General features: G+C 48.6%; 1 protein-coding gene and 2 pseudogenes across 3 annotated transcripts; 2 read left to right on the top strand and 1 right to left on the bottom strand.

Annotated features, from left to right (window-relative positions):
* The window catches only part of LOC121843810, a 54050-nt pseudogene extending 38864 nt beyond the window's left edge, over window positions 1-15186 (top strand).
* On the bottom strand, window positions 13673-18199 carry LOC121843811 (serine/threonine-protein phosphatase 6 regulatory ankyrin repeat subunit A-like). 3 transcript variants are annotated; one of them, XR_006081750.1, is made up of 6 exons: window positions 17985-18199; window positions 17655-17807; window positions 16496-16554; window positions 15747-15948; window positions 14945-15310; window positions 13673-14857 (listed from the first exon to the last, which is right to left on the bottom strand). XR_006081750.1 is itself a non-coding variant. In XM_042313653.1 (5 exons), exons 2-5 carry the CDS (start codon window positions 17722-17724, stop codon window positions 15267-15269), a joined length of 375 nt encoding a protein of 124 aa, XP_042169587.1. In that variant the 5' UTR covers window positions 17725-17807; window positions 17985-18199; the 3' UTR covers window positions 13674-15266. The 3 variants fall into 3 exon arrangements, 1 of the variants encoding a protein (XP_042169587.1); XR_006081751.1 differs by having other exon boundaries at window positions 13673-14728; XM_042313653.1 differs by having other exon boundaries at window positions 13674-15310.
* Window positions 18200-18300: 101 nt separating this feature from the next.
* Window positions 18301-21777, top strand: LOC121843809 (annotated as a pseudogene).
* The last annotated feature ends 1293 nt before the right edge of the window (window positions 21778-23070 follow it).

Here is a 23070-nt window from a genome sequence, read left to right as displayed (position 1 = left end):
TACACACACACAGATACACATTACACACACAGATACCTAGATATACACACACACCTAGATATACACACACACACACCTAGATATACACACACACACACCTAGATATACACACACACACACCTAGATATACACACACACACACCTAGATATACACACACACCTACGAGAACCTTATACACGTAAGAGAGACACACACATAGATATACACACACACAGATACACATTACACACACACACACAGAGATATACACACACACAGATACACATTACACACACACAGAGATATACACACACACAGATACACATTACACACACAGATACAGAGATATACACACACACAGATACACATTACACACACAGATACACATTACACACACAGATACACATTACACACACACACACAGAGATATACACACACACACAGATATACACACACACAGATACACATTACACACACACAGAGATATACACACACACAGATACACATTACACACACACACAGATATACACACACACAGATACACATTACACACACACAGATATACACACACACACAGATACACATTACACACACACACAGATATACACACACACAGATACCTAGATATACACACACACCTACGAGAACCTTATACACGTAAGACACACACACACACACGCAGATATACACACACACAGATATACACACACACCTAGATATACACAGATATACACACACATATACAGAGATACATATATCCTCAAGGGGACATGATTTAGACTGTCCTCAAGGGGACATGATTTAGACTGTCCTCAAGGGGACATGATTTAGACTGTCCTCAAGGGGACATGATTTAGACTGTCCTCAAGGGGACATGATTTAGACTGTCCTCAAGGGGACATGATTTAGACTGTCCTCAAGGGGACATGATTTAGACTGTCCTCAAGGGGACATGATTCATGTCGTCCTCGGGGGACATGATTCATGTCGTCCTCGGGGGCGGTCGTCCCAGATCCAGGATGGGTAGTTACAACAGGTTCAGTGGCTGTATGAATGTTGGCTTTGTCGTCTCTGTTGTCCTCCATGTCAGCATCGGGTTGGACATGAGGCTGTAGCCATTACCCATATCAGCATCTGGTTGGACATGAGGCTGTAGCCATTACCCAGATCAGCATCTGGTTGGACATGAGGCTGTAGCCATTACCCAGATCAGCATCGGGTTGGACATGAGCCATTACCCAGATCAGCATCTGGTTGGACATGAGGCTGTAGCCATTACCCAGATCAGCATCTGGTTGGACATGAGGCTGTAGCCATTACCCAGATCAGCATCGGGTTGGACATGAGGCTGTAGCCATTACCCAGATCAGCATCGGGTTGGACATGAGGCTGTAGCCATTACCCAGATCAGCATCTGGTTGGACATGAGGCTGTAGCCATTACCCAGATCAGCATCGGGTTGGACATGAGGCTGTAGCCAATACCCAGATCAGCATCGGGTTGGACATGAGGCTGTAGCCATTACCCAGATCAGCATCTGGTTGGACATGAGGCTGTAGCCATTACCCAGATCAGCATCTGGTTGGACATGAGGCTGTAGCCATTACCCAGATCAGCATCTGGTTGGACATGAGGCTGTAGCCATTACCCAGATCAGCATCGGGTTGGACATGAGGCTGTAGCCATTACCCAGATCAGCATCGGGTTGGACATGAGGCTGTAGCCATTACCCAGATCAGCATCGGGTTGGACATGAGGCTGTAGCCATTACCCAGATCAGCATCTGGTTGGACATGAGGCTGTAGCCATTACCCAGATCAGCATCTGGTTGGACATGAGGCTGTAGCCATTACCCAGATCAGCATCGGGTTGGACATGAGGCTGTAGCCATTACCCAGATCAGCATCTGGTTGGACATGAGGCTGTAGCCATTACCCAGATCAGCATCTCAGATCAGCATCTGGTTGGACATGAGGCTGTAGCCATTACCCAGATCAGCATCTGGTTGGACATGAGGCTGTAGCCATTACCCAGATCAGCATCGGTTTGGACATGAGGCTGTAGCCAATTTTTTTATTTAATGTAAGATGGTAAAATAGATTTAGAATATTATTCCAATTTTGGCCTCTCTGATCCAATTCTGATCGCAGTAATTGTTTTTGATGTTGTGATATTTATGTGATTTTAAAAAAATTATAAAAATGTACTTGGCCAACTTCCTGTCCTGGACAATAGGGGACAGTGTTTTTAATGTGGATCCCTGGTGTGTTCTCTAGGTCTGGGATATTGAGTCTCAGGTCCGGACCCTAACAGGTCATGTGGGGGACAGTGTTTTTAATGTGGATCCCTGATGTGTTCTCTAGGTCTGGGATATAGAGTCCAAGGAGCAGGTCCGGACCCTAACAGGTCATGTGGGAACAGTGTACGCTCTAGCAGTCATCTCTACACCAGACCAGACCAAGGTGTTCAGCGCCTCCTATGACCGCTCACTCAGGGTAAGTCTGTCCACCATCTGTCTGACCTGTCTGTCCACCATCTAGCCACCATCTAGCTGACCTGTCTGTCCACAATCTGTCTGACCTGTCTGTCTGACCTGTCTGACCATCTGTCTGACCTGTCTGTCCACCATCTATCCGACCTGTCTGTCCACCATCTAGCTGACCTGTCTGTCCACCATCTAGCTGACCTGTCTGTCCACCATCTAGCTGACCTGTCTGTCCACCATCTAGCTGACCTGTCTGTCCACCATCTAGCTGACCTGTCTGTCCACCATCTAGCTGACCTGTCTGTCCACCATCTAGCTGACCTGTCTGTCCACCATCTAGCTGACCTGTCTGTCCACCATCTATCCGACCTGTCTGTCCACCATCTATCTGACCTGTCTGTCCACCATCTATCTGACCTGTCTGTCCACCATCTATCTGACCTGTCTGTCCACCATCTATCCGACCTGTCTGTCCACCATCTATCTGACCTGTCTGTCCACCATCTATCTGACCTGTCTGTCCACCATATATCTGACCTGTCTGTCCACCATATATCTGACCTGTCTGTCCACCATCTAGCTGACCTGTCTGTCCACCATCTAGCTGACCTGTCTGTCCACCATCTATCCGACCTGTCTGTCCACCATCTATCCGACCTGTCTGTCCACCATCTATCCGACCTGTCTGTCCACCATCTATCCGACCTGTCTGTCCACCATCTATCCGACCTGTCTGTCCACCATCTATCTGACCTGTCTGTCCACCATCTATCTGACCTGTCTGTCCACCATATATCTGACCTGTCTGTCCACCATCTATCTGACCTGTCCGTGTTTGTAGGTGTATTAAGAAGTCATTTTGTCAACACCCTGACTAAATGAGAGATACAAAGTATATTGATCATCTGTCTGATCATCTATCTGACCTGTCTGTGTTTGAAGGTGTGTTAAGAAGTCATTTTGTCAACACCCTGACTAAATGAGAGATACAAAGTATATTGATCATCTGTCTGATCATCTATCTGACCTGTCTGTGTTTGTAGGTGTGTGTATTAAGAAGTCATTTTGTCAACACCCTGACTAAATGAGAGATACAAAGTATATTGAAAGCAGGTGCTTTCCACACACAGGTGTTCCTGAGTTAAAGTGATTTAACATCCCAGCATGCTTAGGGTCACGTATTAAAATGCCCAGTTGACCATTATTTTAGCTACCTTGGCTAGAAGAAGATGTCCGTGATGTTGAAAGAGGGGTCTGAAAGGAGCATAGGGCTCTGTGTCATCAGGTCTCAACCCAATTCAGGAGCGGTGCCTGAGACAGGATGCCTGGTCATTCTTTAAAAGTAACTTCCTCACCATTTTAGATAAGCATGCTCCGTTCAAAAAATGCAGAACAAAGAACAGATACAGCCCTTGGTTCACTCCAGACCTGACTGCCCTCGACCAGCACAAAAACATCCTGTGGCGGACTGCAATAGCATCGAATAGTCCCCGTGATATGCAACTGTTCAGGGAAGTCCAGAACCAATATACGCAGTCAGTCAGGAAAGCAAAGGCCAGCTTCTTCAGGCAGAAATTTGCATCCTGTAGCTCCAACTCCAAAAAGTTATGGGACACTGTGAAGTCCATGGAGAACAAGAGCACCTCCTCCCAGCTGCCCACTGCACTGAGGCTAGGTAACACGGTCACCACCGATAAATCCATGATTATCGAAAACTTCAACAAGCATTTCTCAGCGGCTGGCCATGCCTTCCGCCTGGCTACTCCAACCTCGGCCAACAGCTCCGCTTCAATGCCATTCAACACTCCTTCCGTGGCCTCCAACTGCTCTTAAACGCTAGTAAAACCAAATGCATGCTTTTCAACCGTTCGCTGCCTGCACCCGCACGCCCGACTAGCATCACCACCCTGGATGGTTCCGACCTTGAATATGTGGACATCTATAAGTACCTAGGTGTCTGGCTAGACTGTAAACTCTCCTTCTAGACTCATATCAAACATCTCCGATCGAAAATCAAATCTAGAGTCGGCTTTCTATTCCGCAACAAAGCCTCCTTCACTCACGCCGCCAAACTTACCCTAGTAAAACTGACTATCCTACCGATCCTCGACTTCGGCGACGTCATCTACAAAATAGCTTCCAACACTCTACTCAGCAAACTGGATGCAGTTTATCACAGTGCCATCCGTTTTGTCACTAAAGCACCTTATACCACCCACCACTGCGACCTGTATGCTCTAGTCGGCTGGCCCTCGGACATATTCGTTGCCAGACCCACTGGCTCCAGGTCATCTACAAGTCCATGCTAGGTAAAGCTCCGCCTTATCTCAGTTCACTGGTCACGATGGCAACACCCATCCGTAGCACGCGCTACAGCAGGTGTATCTCACTGATCATCCCTAAAGCCAACACCTCATTTGGCCGCCTTTCGTTCCAGTTCTCTGCTGCCTGTGACTGGAACGAATTGCAAAAATCGCTGAAGTTGGAGACTTTTATCTCCCTCTCCAACTTCAAACATCTGCTATCTGAGCAGCTAACTGATCGCTGCAGCTGTACATAGTCTATCGGTAAATAGCCCACCCAATTTTACCTACCTCATCCCCATACTGTTTATATTTATTTACTTTTCTGCTCTTTTGCACACCAATATCTCTACCTGTACATGACCATCTGATCATTTATCACTCCAGTCTTAATCTGCAAAATTGTAATTATTCTCCTACCTCCTCATGCCTTTTGCACACAATGTATATAGACTCTCTTTTTTTGTTGGTTAAATAAAGGTGAAATAAAAAAATAGTTTTCCAACTCCATCAACAAATGGAAGTCCCTTGTGAAATAATGGTGTCACATCCCTCCAATAGACTTCCAGACACTTGTGGAATCGATGCCAAATCAAATCAAATCAAATTTTATTTGTCACATACATATGGTTAAATCAAATCAAATCAAATGTATTTATATAGCCCTTCGTACATCAGCTGATATCTCAAAGTGCTGTACAGAAACCCAGCCTAAAACCCCAAACAGCAAGCAATGCAGGTGTAGAAGCACGGTGGCTAGGAAAACTCCATAGAAAGGTCAAAACCTAGGAAGAAACCTAGAGAGGAACCAGGCTATGTGGGGTGGCCAGTCCTCTTCTGGCTGTGCCGGGTGGAGATTATAACAGAACATGGCCAAGATGTTCAAATGTTCATAAATGACCAGCATGGTCGAATAATAATAAGGCAGAACAGTTGAAACTGGAGCAGCAGCACAGTCAGGTGGAAGTTGAAACTGGAGCAGCAGCATGGCCAGGTGGACTGGGGACAGCAAGGAGTCATCATGTCAGGTAGTCCTGGGGCATGGTCCTAGGGCTCAGGTCAGTTGAAACTGGAACAGCAGCATGGCCAGGTGGAATGGGGACAGCAAGGAGTCATCATGTCAGGTAGTCCTGGAGCTCAGGTCCTAGGGCTCAGGTCCTCCGAGAGAGAGAAAGAAAGAGAGAAGGAGAGAATTAGAGAACGCACACTTAGATTCACACAGGACACCGAATAGGACAGGAGAAGTACTCCAGATATAACAAACTGACCCCAGCCCCCGACACATAAACTACTGCAGCATAAATACTGGAGGCTGAGACAGGAGGGGTCAGGAGACACTGTGGCCCCATCCGAGGTCACCCCCGGACAGGTCAAACAGGAAGGATATAACCACACCCACTTTGCCAAAGCACAGCCCCTACACCACTAGAGGGATATCTTCAACCACCAACTTACCATCCTGAGACAAGGCTGAGTATAGCCCACAAAGATCTCCGCCACGGCACTACCCAAGGGGGGGCGCCAACCCAGACAGGATGACCACAACAGTGAATCAACCCACTCAGGTGACGCACCCCCTCCAGGGACGGCATGAGAGAGCCCCAGTAAGCCAGTGACTCATCCCCTGTAATAGGGTTAGAGGCAGAGGATCCCAGTGGAAAGAGGGGAACCGGCCAGGCAGAGACAGCAAGGGCGGTTCGTTGCTCCAGAGCCTTTCCGTTCACCTTCCCACTCCTGGGCCAGACTACACTCAATCATATGACCCACTGAAGAGATGAGTCTTCAGTAAAGACTTAAAGGTTGAGACCGAGTTTGCGTCTCTGACATGGGTAGGCAGACCGTTCCATAAAAATGGAGCTCTATAGGAGAAAGCCCTGCCTCCAGCTGTTTGCTTAGAAATTCTAGGGACAATTAGGAGGCCTGCGTCTTGTGACCGTAGCGTACGTGTAGGTATGTACTGCAGGACCTAATTAGAGAGATATGTAGGAGCAAGCCCATGTAATGCTTTGTAGGTTAGCAGTAAAACCTTGAAATCAGCCCTTGCTTTGACAGGAAGCCAGTGTAGAGAGGCTAGCACTGGAGTAATATGATCACATTTTTTGGTTCTAGTCAGGATTCTAGCAGCCGTATTTAGCACTAACTGAAGTTTATTTAGTGCTTTATCTGGGTAGCCGGAAAATAGAGCATTGCAGTAGTCTAACCTAGAAGTGACAAAAGCATGGATTAATTTTTCTGCATCATTTTTGGACAGAAAGTTTCTGATTTTTGCAATGTTACGTAGATGGAAAAAAGATGTCCTTGAAATGGTCTTGATATGTTCTTCAAAAGAGAGATCAGGGTCCAGAGTAACGCCGAGGTCCTTCACAGTTTTATTTGAGACGACTGTACAACCATTAAGATTAATTGTCAGATTCAACAGAATATCTCTTTGTTTCTTGGGACCTAGAACAAGCATCTCTGTTTTGTCCGAGTTTAATAGTAGAAAGTTTGCAGCCATAGCAGATGTTAATGCGAGTGTAGCAAAATGCTTGTGCTTCTAGTTCCGACAATGCAGTAATAACCAACAAGTAATTTAGCTAACAATTCCAAAAACTACTGTCTTATACACAGTGTAAGGGGATAAAGAATATGTACATAAGGATATATGAATGAGTGATGGTACAGAGCAGCATAGGCAAGATACAGTAGATGATATCGAGTACAGTATATACATATGAAATGAGTATGTAAACAAAGTGGCATAGTTAAAGTGGCTAGTGATACATGTATTGCATAAGGATGCAGTCGATGATATAGAGTACAGTATCTACGTATGCATATGAGATGAATAATGTAGGGTAAGTAACATTATATAAGGTAGCATTGTTTAAAGTGGCTAGTGATATATTTACATCATTTCCCATCAATTCCCATTATTAAAGTGGCTGGAGTAGAGTCAGTGTCATTGACAGTGTGTTGGCAGTAGCCACTCAATGTTAGTGGTGGCTGTTTAACAGTCTGATGGCCTTGAGATAGAAGCTGTTTTTCAGTCTCTCGGTCCCAGCTTTGATGCACCTGTACTGACCTCGCCTTCTGGATGACAGCGGGGTGAACAGGCAGTGGCTCGGGTGGTTGATGTCCTTGATGATCTTTATGGCCTTCCTGTAGCATCGGGTGGTGTAGGTGTCCTGGAGGGCAGGTAGTTTGCCCCCGGTGATGCGTTGTGCAGACCTCACTACCCTCTGGAGAGCCTTACGGTTGAGGGCGGTGCAGTTGCCATACCAGGCGGTGATACAGCCTGCCAGGATGCTCTCGATTGTGCATCTGTAGAAGTTTGTGAGTGCTTTTGGTGACAAGCCGAATTTCTTCAGCCTCCTGAGGTTGAAGAGGCGCTGCTGCGCCTTCCTCACGATGCTGTCTGTGTGAGTGGACCAATTCAGTTTGTCTGTGATGTGTATGCCGAGGAACTTAAAACTTGCTACCCTCTCCACTACTGTTCCATCGATGTGGATGGGGGGTGTTCCCTCTGCTGTTTCCTGAAGTCCACAATCATCTCCTTAGTTTTGTTGACGTTGAGTGTGAGGTTATTTTCCTGACACCACACTCCGAGGGCCCTCATCTCCTCCCTGTAGGCCGTCTCGTCGTTGTTGGTAATCAAGCCTACCACTGTTGTGTCGTCCGCAAACTTGATGATTGAGTTGGAGCGTGCGTGGCCACGCAGTCGTGGGTGAACAGGGAGTACAGGAGAGGGCTCAGAACGCACCCTTGTGGGGCCCCAGTGTTGAGGATCAGCGGGGAGGAGATGTTGTTGCCTACCCTCACCACCTGGGGCGGCCCGTCAGGAAGTCCAGTACCCAGTTGCACAGGGCGGGGTCGAGACCCAGGGTCTCGAGCTTGATGACGAGCTTGGAGGGTACTATGGTGTTGAATGCCGAGCTGTAGTCGATGAACAGCATTCTCACATAGGTATTCCTCTTGTCCAGATGGGTTAGGGCAGTGTGCAGTGTGGTTGAGATTGCATCGTCTGTGGACCTATTTGGGCGGTAAGCAAATTGGAGTGGGTCTAGGGTGTCAGGTAGGGTGGAGGTGATATGGTCCTTGACTAGTCTCTCAAAGCACTTCATGATGACGGATGTGAGTGCTACGGGGCGGTAGTCGTTTAGCTCAGTTACCTTAGCTTTCTTGGGAACAGGAACAATGGTGGCCCTCTTGAAGCATGTGGGAACAGCAGACTGGTGTAGGGATTGATTGAATATGTCCGTAAACACACCGGCCAGCTGGTCTGCGCATGCTCTGAGGGCGCGGCTGGGGATGCCGTCTGGGCCTGCAGCCTTGCGAGGGTTAACACGTTTAAATGTCTTACTCACTTTGGCTGCAGTGAAGGAGAGACCGCATGTTTTCGTTGCAGGCCGTGTCAGTGGCACTGTATTGTCCTCAAAGCGGGCAAAAAGTTATTTAGTCTGCCTGGGAGCAAGACATCCTGGTCCGTGACTGGGCTGGGTTTCTTCCTGTAGAGCGATCATACACTGTTTACCAGGGGGCAGGGCAACCGACGTTAAGGCTAATCTGAAGATGGTGCTGGCTAAAGCTAAAACTGGCGAGTATAGCGATATTGTTATCCACGTCGGCACCAACGATGTTAGGATGAAACAGTCAGAGATCACCACCAACATAGCTTCAGCGTGTAAATCAGCTAGAAAGATGTGTCGGCATCGAGTAATTGTCTCTGGCCCCCTCCCAGTTAGGGGGAGTGATGAGCTCTACAGCAGAGTCTCACAACTCAATCGCTGGTTGAAAACTGGTTTCTGCCCCTCCCAAAGATAGAATTTGTAGATAATTGGCCCTCTTTCTGGGACTCACCCACAAACAGGACCAAGCCTGACCTGCGGAGGAGTGACGGACTCCATCCTAGCTGGAGGGGTGCTCTCATCTTATCTACCAACATAGACAGGGCTCTAACTCCTCCAGCTCCACAATGAAATAGGGTGCAGGCCAGGCAGCAGCCAGTCTGCCACTAGCACAGTCAGTGTAGTCAGCTCAGCTATCTCCATTGAGACCGTGTCTGTGCCTCGACCTAGGTTGGGCAAAATTAAACATGGCGGTGTTCGCCTTAGCAATCTCACTAGGATAAAGACCTCCTCCATTCCTGTCATTATTGAAAGAGATCATGATACCTCACATCTCAAAATAGGGCTACTTAATGTCAGATCCCTTACTTCAAAGGCAATTATAGTCAATGAACTGATCATAATCTTGATGTGATTGGCCTGACTGAAACATGGCTTTAGCCTGATGAATTTACTGTGTTAAATGAGGCTTCACCTCCTGGCTACACTAGTGACCATATCCCCCGTTCCTCCCGCGGAGGTGTTGCTAACAATTTAAATTTACACAAAAAAAAGACGTTTTCGTCTTTTGAGCTTCTAGTCATGAAATCTATGTAGCCTACTAAATCACTTCTTTTAGCTACTGTTTACAGGCCTCCTGGGCCATATACAGCGTTCCTCATTGAGTTCCCTGAATTCCTATCGGACCATGTAGTCATTGCAGATAATATTCACATTTTTGGTGACTTTAATATTCACATGGAAAAGTCCACAGACCCACTCCAAAAGGCTTTCGGAGCCATCATCGACTCAGTGGGTTTTGTCCAACATGTCTCTGGACCTACTCACCGTCACAGTCATACTCTGGACCTAGTTTTGTCCCATGGAATAAATGTTGTGGATCTTAATGTTTTTCCTCATAATCCTGGACTATCGGACCACCATTTTATTACGTTTGCAATTGCAACAAATAATCTGCTCAGACCCCAACCACGGAACATCAAAAGTCGACCTATAAATTCACAGACGACACAAAGATTCCTTGATGTCCTTCCAGACTCCCTCTGTCTACCCAAGGACACCAGAGGACAAAAATTAGTTAACCACCTAACTGAGGAACTCAATTTAACCTTGCGCAATACCCTAGATGCAGTTGCACCCCTAAAAACTAAAACCATTTCTCATAAAAAACTAGCTCCCTGGTATACAGAAAATACCCGAGCTCTGAAGCAAGCTTCCAGAAAATTGGAACGGAAATGTCGCCACACCAAACTGGAAGTCTTCCGACTAGCTTGGAAAGACAGTACCGTGCAGTATCGAAGAGCCCTTGCTGCTGCTCGATCATCCTATTTCTCCAACTTAATTGAGGAAAATAAGAACAATCCGAAATTAGTTTTTGATACTGTCGCAAAGCTAACTAAAAAGCAGCATTCCCCAAAAGAGGATGGCTTTCACCTCAACAGTAATAAATTCATGAACTTCTTTGAGGAAAAGATGATTATTAGAAAGCAAATTACGGATTCCTCTTTAAATCTGCGTATTCCTTCAAAGCTCAGTTGTCCTGAGTCTGCACAACTCTGCCAGGAGACCTAGGATCAAGAGAGACACTCAAGTGTTTTAGTACTATATCCCTTGACGCAATGATGAAAATAATCATGGCCTCTAAACCTTCAAGCTCCATACTGGACCCTATTCCAACTAAACTACTGAAAGAGCTGCTTCCTGTGCTTGGCCCTCCTATGTTGAACATAATAAACGGCTCTCTATCCACCGGATGTGTACCAAACTCACTAAAAGTGGCAGTAATAAAGCCTCTCTTGAAAACCTTGAAACCTTGACCAGAAAATATAAAAAACTATTGGCCTATATTGAATCTTCCATTCCTCTCAAAATTTTTAGAAAAAGCTGTTGCACAGCAACTCACTGCCTTCCTGAAGACAAACAATGTATACGGAATGCTTCAGTCTGGTTTTAGACCCCATCATAGCACTGAGACTGCACTTGTGAAGGTGGTAAATGACCTTTTAATGGCATCAGACCGGGGCTCTGCATCTGTTCTCGTGCTCCTAGACCTTAGTGCTGCTTTTGATACCATCGATCACCACATTCTTTTGGAGAGATTGGAAACTCAAATTGGTCTATACGGACAAGTTCTGGCCTGGTTTAGATCTTATCTGTCGGAAAGATATCAGTTTGTCTCTCTGAATTGTTTGTCCTCTGACAAATCAACTGTAAATTTCGATGTTCCTCAAGGTTCCGTTTTTAGGACCACTATTGATTTCACTATATATTTTACCTCTTGGGGATGTCATTCGAAAACATAATGTTAACTTTCACTGCTATGCGGATGCCACACAGCTGAACATTTCAATGAAACATGGTGAAGCCCCAAAATTGCCCTCGCTAGAAGCATGTGTTTCAGACATAAGGAAGTGGATGGCTGCAAACTTTCTACTTTTAAACTCGGACAAAACAGAGATGCTTGTTCTAGGTCCCAAGAAACAAAGAGATCTTCTGTTGAATCTGACAATTAATCCTAATGGCTGTACAGTCGTCTCAAATAAAACTGTGAAGGCCCTCGGCGTTACTCTGGACCCTGATCTCTCTTTTGAAGAACATATCAAGACTGTTTCAAGGACAGCTTTTTTCCATCTACGTAACATTGCAAAAATCAAACTTTCTGTCCAAAAATGATGCAGAAAAATGTATCCATGCTTTTGTCACTTCTAGGTTAGACTACTGCAATGCTCTACTGCTCTACTTTCCGGCTACCCGGATAAAGCCCTAAATAAACTTCAGTTAGTGCTAAATAGGATCCTGACTAGAACCAAAAAAATATATCATATTACTCCAGTGCTAGCCTCCCTACACTGGCTTCCTGTCAAGGCAAGGGCTGATTTCAAGGTTTTACTGCTAACCTACAAAGCATTACATGGGCTTGCTCCTACCTATCTCTCTGATTTGGTCCTGCCATACATACCTACACGTACGCTACGGTCACAAGACGCAGGCCTCCTAATTGTCCCTAGAATTTCTAAGCAAACAGCTGGAGGCAGGGCTTTCTCCTATAGAGCTCCATTTTTATGGAATGGTCTGCCTACCCATGTGAGAGACGCAAACTCGGTCTCAACCTTTAAGTCTTTACTGAAGACTCATCTCTTCAGTGGGTCATATGATGGAGTGTAGTCTGGCCCAGGAGTGTGAAGGTGAACGGAAAGGCTCTGGAGCAACGAACCGCCCTTGCTGTCTCTGCCTGGCCGGCTCCCCTCTTTCCACTGGGATTCTCTGCCTCTAACCCTATTAACAGGGGCTGAGTCACTGGCTTACTAGGGCTCTTTCATACCGTGCCTAGGAGGGGTGCGTCACTTGAGTGGGTTGAGTCACTGATGTGATCTTCCTGTCTGGGTTGGCGCCCTCCCCTTGGGTTGTGCCGTGGCGGAGATCTTTGTGGGCTATACTCGGGCCTTGTCTCAGGTTGGTAAGTTGGTGGTTGAAGATATCCCTCTAGTGGTGTGGGGTGGGGTTATATCCTTACTGTTTGGCCCTGTCCGGGGGTGTCATCGGATGGGGCCACAGTGTCTCCTGACCCCTCCTGTCTCAGCCTCCAGTATTTATGCTGCAGTAGTTTATGTGTCGGGGGGCAAGGGTCAGTTTGTTATATCTGGAGTACTTCTCCTGTCCTATCCGGTGTCCTGTGTGAATTTAAGTATGCTCTCTCTAATTCTCTCTTTCTCTCTTTCTTTCTCTCTCTCGGAGGACCTGAGCCCTAGGACCATGCTTCAGGACTACCTGGCATGATGACTCCTTGCTGTCCCCAGTCCACCTGGCTGTGCTGCTGCTCCAGTTTCAACTGTTCTGCCTGTGATTATTATTATTTGACCATGCTGGTAATTTATGAACATTTGAACATCTTGGCCATGTTCTGTTATAATCTCCACACGGCACAGCCAGAAGAGGACTGGCCACCCCACATAGCCTGGTTCCTCTCTAGGTTTCTTCCCAGGTTTTGGCCTTTCTAGGGAGTTTTTCCTAGCCACCGTGCTTCTACACCTGCATTGCTTGCTGTTTGGGGTTTTAGGCTGGGTTTCTGTACAGCACTTTGAGATATCAGCTGATGTACGAAGGGCTATATAAATACATTTGATTTGATTTTGATTTGACATGATGTGGAATGGGTTCTAGTTCATTTTAACTTGATGGTTGTGGAACTGAGTGTTTGGGGTTGGTACATATGAGGATGTTGCTAGAATCGGGGTTAATGGTGTCAGTGCTAACTAATATCACGGTTGACAACTTGCATTTAAATTACTCTGCTGGGTGTCTACTAGTCTTCTCTCCTAACTGACTTGGTTTCCTATTAGTGAATGCTTACATGTAAAACCAGCTCTTGTCGCTCATACAGGTGCCCCTACTCTCCTAACCTCCCCTCAGTAACTAACGAAGGCACAAAATGATGACATAAATATCACAAGAAAGAATACATTAATGAATCATTTACTTTCTAGAGGCCAAAGGACAGGTAGGTTTAATAATGTAATATGTCCCATCAAAAAGTCCTGTTGCTTACATACCAGCATCCTAAATGGCACTGCTTTTGACCAGAACCCTATGGACCCTGTTCAACAGTAGTGTACTATTCAGTATAGGGTTCCTTTTGGGATGCATTAAATCTTTACAATTACCCATCAGAGCAAATGCTACCATTTTTTTATTCCCACAGAGCTTAAGACATGAATGATTTTATTAAAATATTTGTTCATACAAAATGTATGATTTCCCCTCCTCCCACGTGGATTACAGACAAGAGGCTAGGTGTGTTCTGACTGTCTTAGTGTGCGGATAAACATGACAATCACTCTCATGAAACTTAAATGAAACATCACTCCTTATGTCTTTTCTCAGAACAAACACTCAGCCCAATTTCTACAGTCAAAACTGGTTTTGAAAATGCTTCTTCCACATCTTTTGGTCCCTGTCTGTTTTGCTCTCAGTGAAGTGCTACTATCCCCTTGGACTACAGGTTATTGCCGTCATAAGGTGTGCGTCTGTCTGTTGGCCGGACACTTTCTACCGTTTAGGACCTTTGTGGGTAAAGGTAAAGATGGGGTATAGCAGCAGCAGTTCCTCTGAAGTCCAGTATCTGCTGGAAGGGAACCTGGTGGTACGAGAGGATGAGTGTGGGCCTGTTGTGCCTCCCCCTATCCCTCCCTCTTCTCTCTCTCTGTCTGAGGGACTCTTAAGGTTCCTGTGCGGACTGTCTCGGTTCGTGCCCTCCTGAAGCTGGCTGTGGTGATTTAAGACACGCTATGTTTATGTGTGTATTTGTTTGTGGCCTCTGGCCCACTTCGCCGTCCCTCTGTCCAGTACATACCGTTGTAGCAGGCCCAGTGTAGTGGCGTGTAGCCCTGGTTGTCTGTGATGACGGGGAGGGTCCACACTGACTGGGCGGTGTGTAGGAGCCACCCCAGCACCCCGATGTGTCCGGACGCCGCCACCAGGTGGACATGGCTCCGCCCCTTACCTTCCCAAACCAGGAAGCTGGCGTTGTGCCTCCCCCTCTCTTTCTGTGTGTGAGCGCGTACAGCCAACGCTCCTCACAACCCTTCTGTGTAGAGCTGTTCTGTGCCATTTGTCTTTGGCTTCTACGCTGGCTCCCTTGTTGAACAGTGAGTACACACAGTCTGTGTATCCGCTCAGCACCGACAACAGGTCATATTACAAACTGGTAATAACCAGGCTGTAATAAACAGAGAGGATAAACAGAGAGGATATGAGCAGATTGCTGGACGACTATAACCTTCACATGAACAGACAGATTTCTAGAACAGTGTTGGGAGATGACATCCTCATGATGTTAACACAGCGGATAATAAAGAATTTTGGGGCTGAGGCCATCGAAGCCTGTCACCTGCTAGCTGTGTACCTGGCTCTGGATAGAAGTCTCCCCTGTGCACTGATCTAGGATCAGCTTACCCTCCCTAGATCCTCAATCATTAGTGGAGAACATGACAACAAATGACCTTAGATCAGTGTCTAGTGGGCATTTTCACACGATACCATGTAATATCCCTAGAGTGGACATTGTCGTCCTAGCAACATGACCAAACAAATGGCCATCTTGGTCAGGAAAACTTTTTAATTACAGAAGCTCTATGTGATATCCTTATGTCTACCTGCAGCGTGGATGGGGGTCCTCTTCAGAGTGAAGTCTTTAACCAGGATGGAGGCTTCCTGGTTGATGAGGACGTCAACACACTCCACATGGCTTTTTAAGGCAGCCAGGTCCAGAGGGGTGCGCCCCTGGCTGTCCCTCACGTCTAGATCCAGCAGAGACTGAACCAGGACCTCCATAGCATAGTGGGGACTGTGGTACGCCTGAAGAGAAACACAAACACAGACTCAAGCAAAGTCCAGTGGTACGCCTGAATAGATATTCACTCTTAATATAATCACTGTCCTAGAGTAGACCAGTGGTACGCCTGAACAGAAATACAGTGCTAGACCTCTAAAGTAGACCAGAGTCTTTCAATCGGGAGCCCATTTTTGCTCCCGCCCAGCATCAACATCGGAGGTTCCTGCCAAGCGTGGGATTGAGAAACAAACACTCTACTTCTCCTCTGAGGTTGATTAACTCAAATGGCAAAATATGGAAATCATCCTCATCATCACTGTGTAGAATATGCATGTATTTTACACTAATCAGGAATAGATCGGAATATGGTGTGTGAGTCTGTCTGGACAGTCAACTTCCTGTGGAAAATCTACACCATGCTTGCATCCCAGATAGCACCCTATTCCCTATGTAGTGAACTACTTTTGATCAGGGCCTATAAGGATCTGGTCAACCGTAGTGTACTAAATAGGGAATAGGGTGCCATTTGTCATATGGAGACCACTACAGGAGCAGGTAGGCTTTACTCACAGCGAGGTGTAGAGGGCTGATGGGAGCTCTGACATCAGAGTCGTTCAGGATGTCTGTCCCTGAGGTTTCAATTAGTCAAGGAAAGAGAAGAACGGCCAGTTCAGACTTGGAAAAAGAACATCAAGAGTGACGATGCGTCCACGACAAACATGCAGCCACACCTTAAAACCTACTGTTGGGTTCTGAGAATATGAAATATACAAATTCATGTCACTGAGGGAGAGAGCTTAATGTATAACGTTTACATTATGTCAGGCTATGTTATTGTTAGCCATCAGGCATCCTATGGGTGGGATCCTCTGGGATGAGAAGAGACACAGTCTGGTACCAATCACCATGTCAGCCTTGAGTTGGGGAGGAGTGAGCACTTTGGGGTAGCGGTCAGAGTTTTTACTCTGAGAATTAGAACCTAACAGTTGGCACTGCGAGCAGGGTTCACCGCGATTTGCAGTCGAACTAGAGATTCCGAATCAGTGAAACAGAAACAAGGTAGGCACAGTTCCTACACCCGTTATCACTAATTCTGGCATCTTGGGGAGATGAGAGTCGTAGGCTGAACCAATTATAGGGTACAAACCTAGAAAGCCTGAGCTTATTCAGTAGTCCCATTGTATTACGACCGGTCGTAGCTTTGTGGTATATGGTAAGTCCCGGAGGTAAACCCAAACCTGTAGAGGGTAACTCCTAGGGGGTAAATCCCGAGTAGGTTGGTTCCTGCTAGTACTATAAGAATAGGGTGAGTCCCGGAAGGTAAGCCCGAGCAGGCAGGTACCTGCAAAGGGTAAGTCCTAGGGGGTAAGACCCGGGTGGGGTTGGTTACCTGCTATACCTGTAACGAGAGGGTGAAAGTCTCAGCCGCAGTGGCCATGCGGCAGTAGAGTGGGTGTGGATGGATAAAGTGACATGCTTGTGTACTTAAAATGTGTACTAAGCAATAAGATACTCGAACGCTGTTGGATTTGGGTGTATTAGCAGTAGCAATAAAGAGAGGTTGGTTTTATGCCCTGTTGGGGTGGGGAACCATGACAGATTATGTGGAAATAGGAAGACAAGTGTGAATCATTTTGGTAATGTGTGTTATCAACAACAGTGATATTTGAACAGATTGGAGATGACTATCCATAACAATAAAATCCTTCATACAGTGAGGTTAGGTTACCATGCTTGTCCTGCCCCACAGCTGTAGACACAGCCTTCTCCAGGTCCTCAGACACTAGCTGGAGATCCATTACAGGATGTCTGTCACCTCACTAAGCCCCTATTGCAGGTTAGGGGTCACATCCACTTGAATGTCCTTCATATGACGAACCTCCTACAGAGCAAATGAGGAAAACATGATATAGTAGGATTTATGTTAGTAGCAATAGAATATGGGAATTTTATCTCAACGCTGCCTACAGCTAACATATTTATTTATGTATGTGATCTATGTAAATAAATAAATATATCACAGCTGTAAAACTGTGAAGGACTATAGGTGGAGGCCTACCCATTTCCCAGGAGCATTGTAAAACGTGGATTTGGGTATAGTGTTTATTTCCCCCTAATATCTTTGAAGATTACACCTAAAATAATTAGGCCTACTTCTTTCTACTGCTGATCTGAGACCATTAGGGTTAATCATTACAGATATAAATGCAATATATGGAGTAGAAAAGATTGCCTGCCCACCAACTTGATAAGAATCAACATATGTTCTACATGGTCTATTTCTATCTGAACGTAACAACTCAATCAAGCTTGTTAATTGATCGTTAAGCCATGTTTGTCAGGTAAACGGTCATTAGTGGCCTATATAAGCCTCATACAGGCCATGGGAAGACATTACCTGTTGATAACACAGACTATTTTCATGATCATGGGAGGTGTGAGAGAATTGCTGCTCGTTGTGATGACTGTGGGGGTTGTCAAAGGTTGGTTCACTAATGTTTAAGGGATTTGTTTGGTAAATATGCTTAACTTTATAAGTTGGGTATTAATATTTGACTGTCTGTATCTTCCGCGTTGGTCATCTTTTATTCTTCACTGCTATTAATATGTAGCTATTTTGTGTGAACTCAACTTCTGTCAACACTTTCTCCTCAGTTTCTTGTTACCCTGTTGGAAAGTCCCAGAAGCAAGATCAAGTCTCTCTGCAGAGGAGACTTGGAGGTAAGTGTTTCTTTCCACAACCCTGCTAGCTATGTTCTTTGTCACTGTCTATGGTGCTGCTGTGTTTGACACTCATTCAACAGCATAGAGTAACTCAGTCTAAATAATGTTGTCAAACCTTTTGCTTGTGTACCTTAACCTACCCTTTTCAGAGCTGTCATCAAATGACGTCTCCATTGTGCATGCCCTGGCCTTGCTCCGATCCATAGGGTCTGACGCTAAACAAGCCAGAGAAGGTACGGCTTGAAACATATACTTTAAAACTGTTGGGTTCATGTTGCTCAAAATTCGATTAGCAATTTGGCCCAGACCGTGTAGCACAGATGTGTTGCTGTAGAATACCCAACTGTTCCTTTTGTTTTTTCTCAAGAGTATTTAGAGACCAATGAAGTAGAATCCCAAGCTTCTCCAAACCATGGTAGCTCTCCGGCAAATGATGCCCTGTCCTCTGAGGAGAAGCTGAGGCGCATGTCCTCTGACGACGCCACCTCTGAAGCTGCCACCGGCCCGTCTGGCGACGACGCCACTCCACCTCTGGCGCTGCTGCCACCGGCCGTCTCTGGCTGACGACGCCACCTCTGAAGCTGCCACCCCGCGACGACGCCACCTCTGGCTGCCACCGGCCCGTCTGGCGACGCTGCCACCGGCCTGGCGTCTGGCTGCCACCGGCGACACCGGCCCGTCTGGCGACGACGCCACCTCTGAAGCTGCCACCGGCCCGTCTGGCGACGACGCCACCTCTGAAGCCACCTCTGAAGCCCACCGGCCCGTCTGGCGACGACGCCACCTCTGAAGCTGCCACCGGCCCGTCTGGCGACGACCGCGCCACCTCTGAAGCTGCCACCGGCCCGTCTGGCGACGCCCCTCTGACCTCTGGCTGCCACCGGCCCGTCTGGCCCTCTGACTGCCACCTCTGGCGACACGCCACCTCTGAAGCTGCCACCGGCCCGTCTGGCGACGCCACCTCTGCCTGCCACCGGCCCGTCTGGCGACGACGCCACCTCTGCTGCCACCGGCCCGTCTGGCGACGACGCCACCTCTGAAGCCACCTCTGGCCACCTCTGAGCTGCCACCGCCACCTCTGGCTGCCACCGTCCGTCTGGCGACGCCACCTCTGAAGCTGCCACCGGCCCGTCTGGCGACGACGCCACCTCTGAAGCTGCCACCGCCCCGTCTGGCGACGCGCCCCTCTGAAGCTGCCACCGGCCCGTCTGGCGACGACGCCACCTCTGCTGCCACCGGCCCGTCTGGCGACGACGCCACCTCTGAAGCTGCCACCGGCCCGTCTGGCGACGACGCCACCTCTGAAGCTGCCACCGGCCGTCTCTGCGACGACGCCACCTCTGAAGCTGCCACCGGCCCGTCTGGCGACGACGCCACCTCTGAAGCTGCCACCGCCCGCCACCGCCCCTCTGTGCCACCGGCGGCGACGACGCCACCTCTGACCCACCGGCCCGTCTCTCTGAAGCTGCCACCGGCCCGTCTGGCGACGACGCCACCTCTGAAGCTGCCACCGGCCCGTCTGGCGACGACGCCACCTCTGAAGCTGCCACCGGCCCGTCTGGCGACGACGCCACCTCTGAAGCTGCCACCGGCCCGTCTGGCGGCGACGCCACCTCTGAAGCTGCCACCGGCGGTCTGGCGACCACCTCTGACGCCACCTCTGGCGAACGCCACCTCTGCTGCCACCGGCCCGGGCGACGACGCCACCTCTGAAGCTGCCACCACCTCTGAAGCTGCCACCGTCTGGCGACGACGCCACCTCTGAAGCTGCCACCGCCCGTCTGGCGACGACGCCACCTCTGAAGCTGCCACCGGCCCGCTGGCACCACCTCTGACGCCCACCGGCCCGTCTGGCGACGACGCCACCTCTGCACCGGCCCGTCTGGCGAGCTGCCACCTCTGGCGACGACGCCACCTCTGAAGCTGCCACCGGCCCGTCTGGCGACGACGCCACCTCTGAAGCTGCCACCGCCACCTCTGAAGCTGCCACCGGCCCGTCTGGCGACGACGCCACCTCTGAAGCTGCCACCGCCCGTCTGCCGCCACCTCTGAAGCTGCCACCGGCCCGTCTGGCGACGACGCCACCTCTGACGCCACCTCTGAAGCTGCCACCGGCCCGTCTGGCGACGACGCCACCTCTGAAGCTGCCACCGGCCCGTCTGGCGACGACCTCTGAAGCTGCCACCTCTCTGAAGCTGCCACCGGCCCCCGTCTGGCGACGACGCCACCTCTGAAGCTGCCACCGGCCCGTCTGCCCGCCACCTCTGTCTGGCGACGACGCCACCTCTGAAGCTGCCACCGGCCCGTCTGGCGACGACGCCACTGCCACCGGCCCGTCTGGCGACGCGCCACCTCTGCTGCCACCGGCCCGTCTGGCGACGACGCCACCTCTGAAGCTGCCACCGGCCCGTCTGGCGACGCGCCACCTCTGAGCTGCCACCGGCCCGTCTGGCGACGCGCCACCTCTGAAGCTGCCACCGGCCCGTCTGGCGACGACGCCACCTCTGAAGCTGCCACCGCGCGACGCCACCTCTGAAGCTGCCACCGGCCCGTCTGGCGACGACGCCACCTCTGACTGCCACCGGCCCGTCTGGCGACGACGCCACCTCTGAAGCTGCCACCGGCCCGTCTGGCGACGACGCCACCTCTGAAGCTGCCACCGGCCCGTCTGGCGGACGCCACCCACCGGCCCGTCTCTGAAGCTGCCACCGGCCCGTCTGGCGACGAAGCTGCCACCGGCCCGTCTCTGGCGACGACGCCACCTCTGAAGCTGCCACCGGCCCGTCTGAAGCTGCCACGACGCCACCTCTGGAAGCTGCCACCCACCTCTGGCCCGTCTGGCGACGACGCCACCTCTGAAGCTGCCACCGGCCCGTCTGGCGACGACGCCACCTCTGAAGCTGCCACCGGCCCGTCTGGCGACGACGCCACCTCTGAAGCTGCCACCGCCCGTCTGGCGACGACGCCACCTCTGAAGCTGCCACCGGCCCGTCTGCCACGCCACCTCTGAAGCTGCCACCGGCCCGTCTGGCGACGACGCCACCTCTGAAGCTGCCACCGGCCCGTCTGGCGACGCGCCACCTCTGACTCCATGGATATCTGACGGATATCTGGGGGACATGCAATAGTTAACGGGTACTCTAGTCCAGTGTGTAACTGCATTTGCTTGTTTTGACTCAAATAAACATTAACTGTAATACTTGTGTCCTCTATTGTTTTGGTGGTTCCTACTTGGAGTTGAGGTCTATGACCTGACTTGAGTAACTGGGGTGATGGCAACATTTATTTTGCATTATATCCATGCGCCAGCAATATTACTTTGACCACTGTTTTAAATTACCATTTGACTTAAGCTACATTTGCTCAGTGTTGGTCCATTTATGCTAGTAGCATCACATGATAGCTCACAGCATTTTGACGCCATTTCCGGTCACAACTTGTTTACGTGTTGCCTACTTTGCTACATGACAACTTTACGGTTTTTACTTCTCAATTACCGTTTATATTTTTGGTTTATCCCTCAATTTTTTCACTTGTGTCAGGGAAAATATGACAATGAGGCACCGCTGTATGCTATGTATTGTTTATTAGCTAAGCAATAAGTGGTAAATGGTATTTTCGTATATACGGGCTCTCTGTCCCACCTCGCAGGGCAAAACAGAACTGACTTGCTCCTGACAAAGATATTTAATATACTCTGACAAGTAGTTCCTGCTTCCGAGCCGGCCTGTCAGAGTAGACTGGGCGTGGTTTAGACTCACCCAGCCTATTGTTGGCGCAGAGGCTGGTCCCAGCCCTCTAAGCGCTTCAGCGGTCAGTCGTTGTAGCTGTGTAGAATATGCAGTTATCAGGCACCTGGCTCCTGTTATCTAACAGACTGTTCTCGCAACACTACGTTCTGAATGTGCCCCCCCCAACTCATTGCACAGGTCCGGTCTTCATGTTCTGTATTTTTCTATCATGAGAGGCCCATGGCCCTAAAACGGTTAACAATGTTTCAATTCAGCTATGTTGCATAACCCATACATCCACACAAGCCAACAGCAGATAATATTCAATCACATACATGGTAACGGGCTATAGTGCATAACACAATCCTCATAATCCCCCTTTTTACACCCCTGGGTGTAACCACACCATCCGATATACTAGGTTGCTGATGAACCCAGGCACTTTAAACCTTTATTTTGTGAATATATGAAGTGATGCATGTCCCTTTGTTGATGAACATTTATATAGAAACTGGAGTTTTTGATTCCCCCTTTGACACCCACAAGGGTGTCACTCATCCTTTATTTCAGTGCTCCCTACAAAATATGTTAATAGCATTTCATGAAAATAATACAAAGTTAAATAAAACATTTATTTTTTACAGAAAAACAAAATCAAGCAAGAAAAAAATAACAAAAATCAAGTGATAT

The sequence above is a fragment of the Oncorhynchus tshawytscha genome, unplaced genomic scaffold (genome assembly GCF_018296145.1).
Source record: "Oncorhynchus tshawytscha isolate Ot180627B unplaced genomic scaffold, Otsh_v2.0 Un_contig_8272_pilon_pilon, whole genome shotgun sequence".
In the NCBI taxonomy this organism is placed as follows: domain Eukaryota; kingdom Metazoa; phylum Chordata; class Actinopteri; order Salmoniformes; family Salmonidae; genus Oncorhynchus; species Oncorhynchus tshawytscha.
This window is presented reverse-complemented; position numbering and strand designations above follow the sequence as displayed.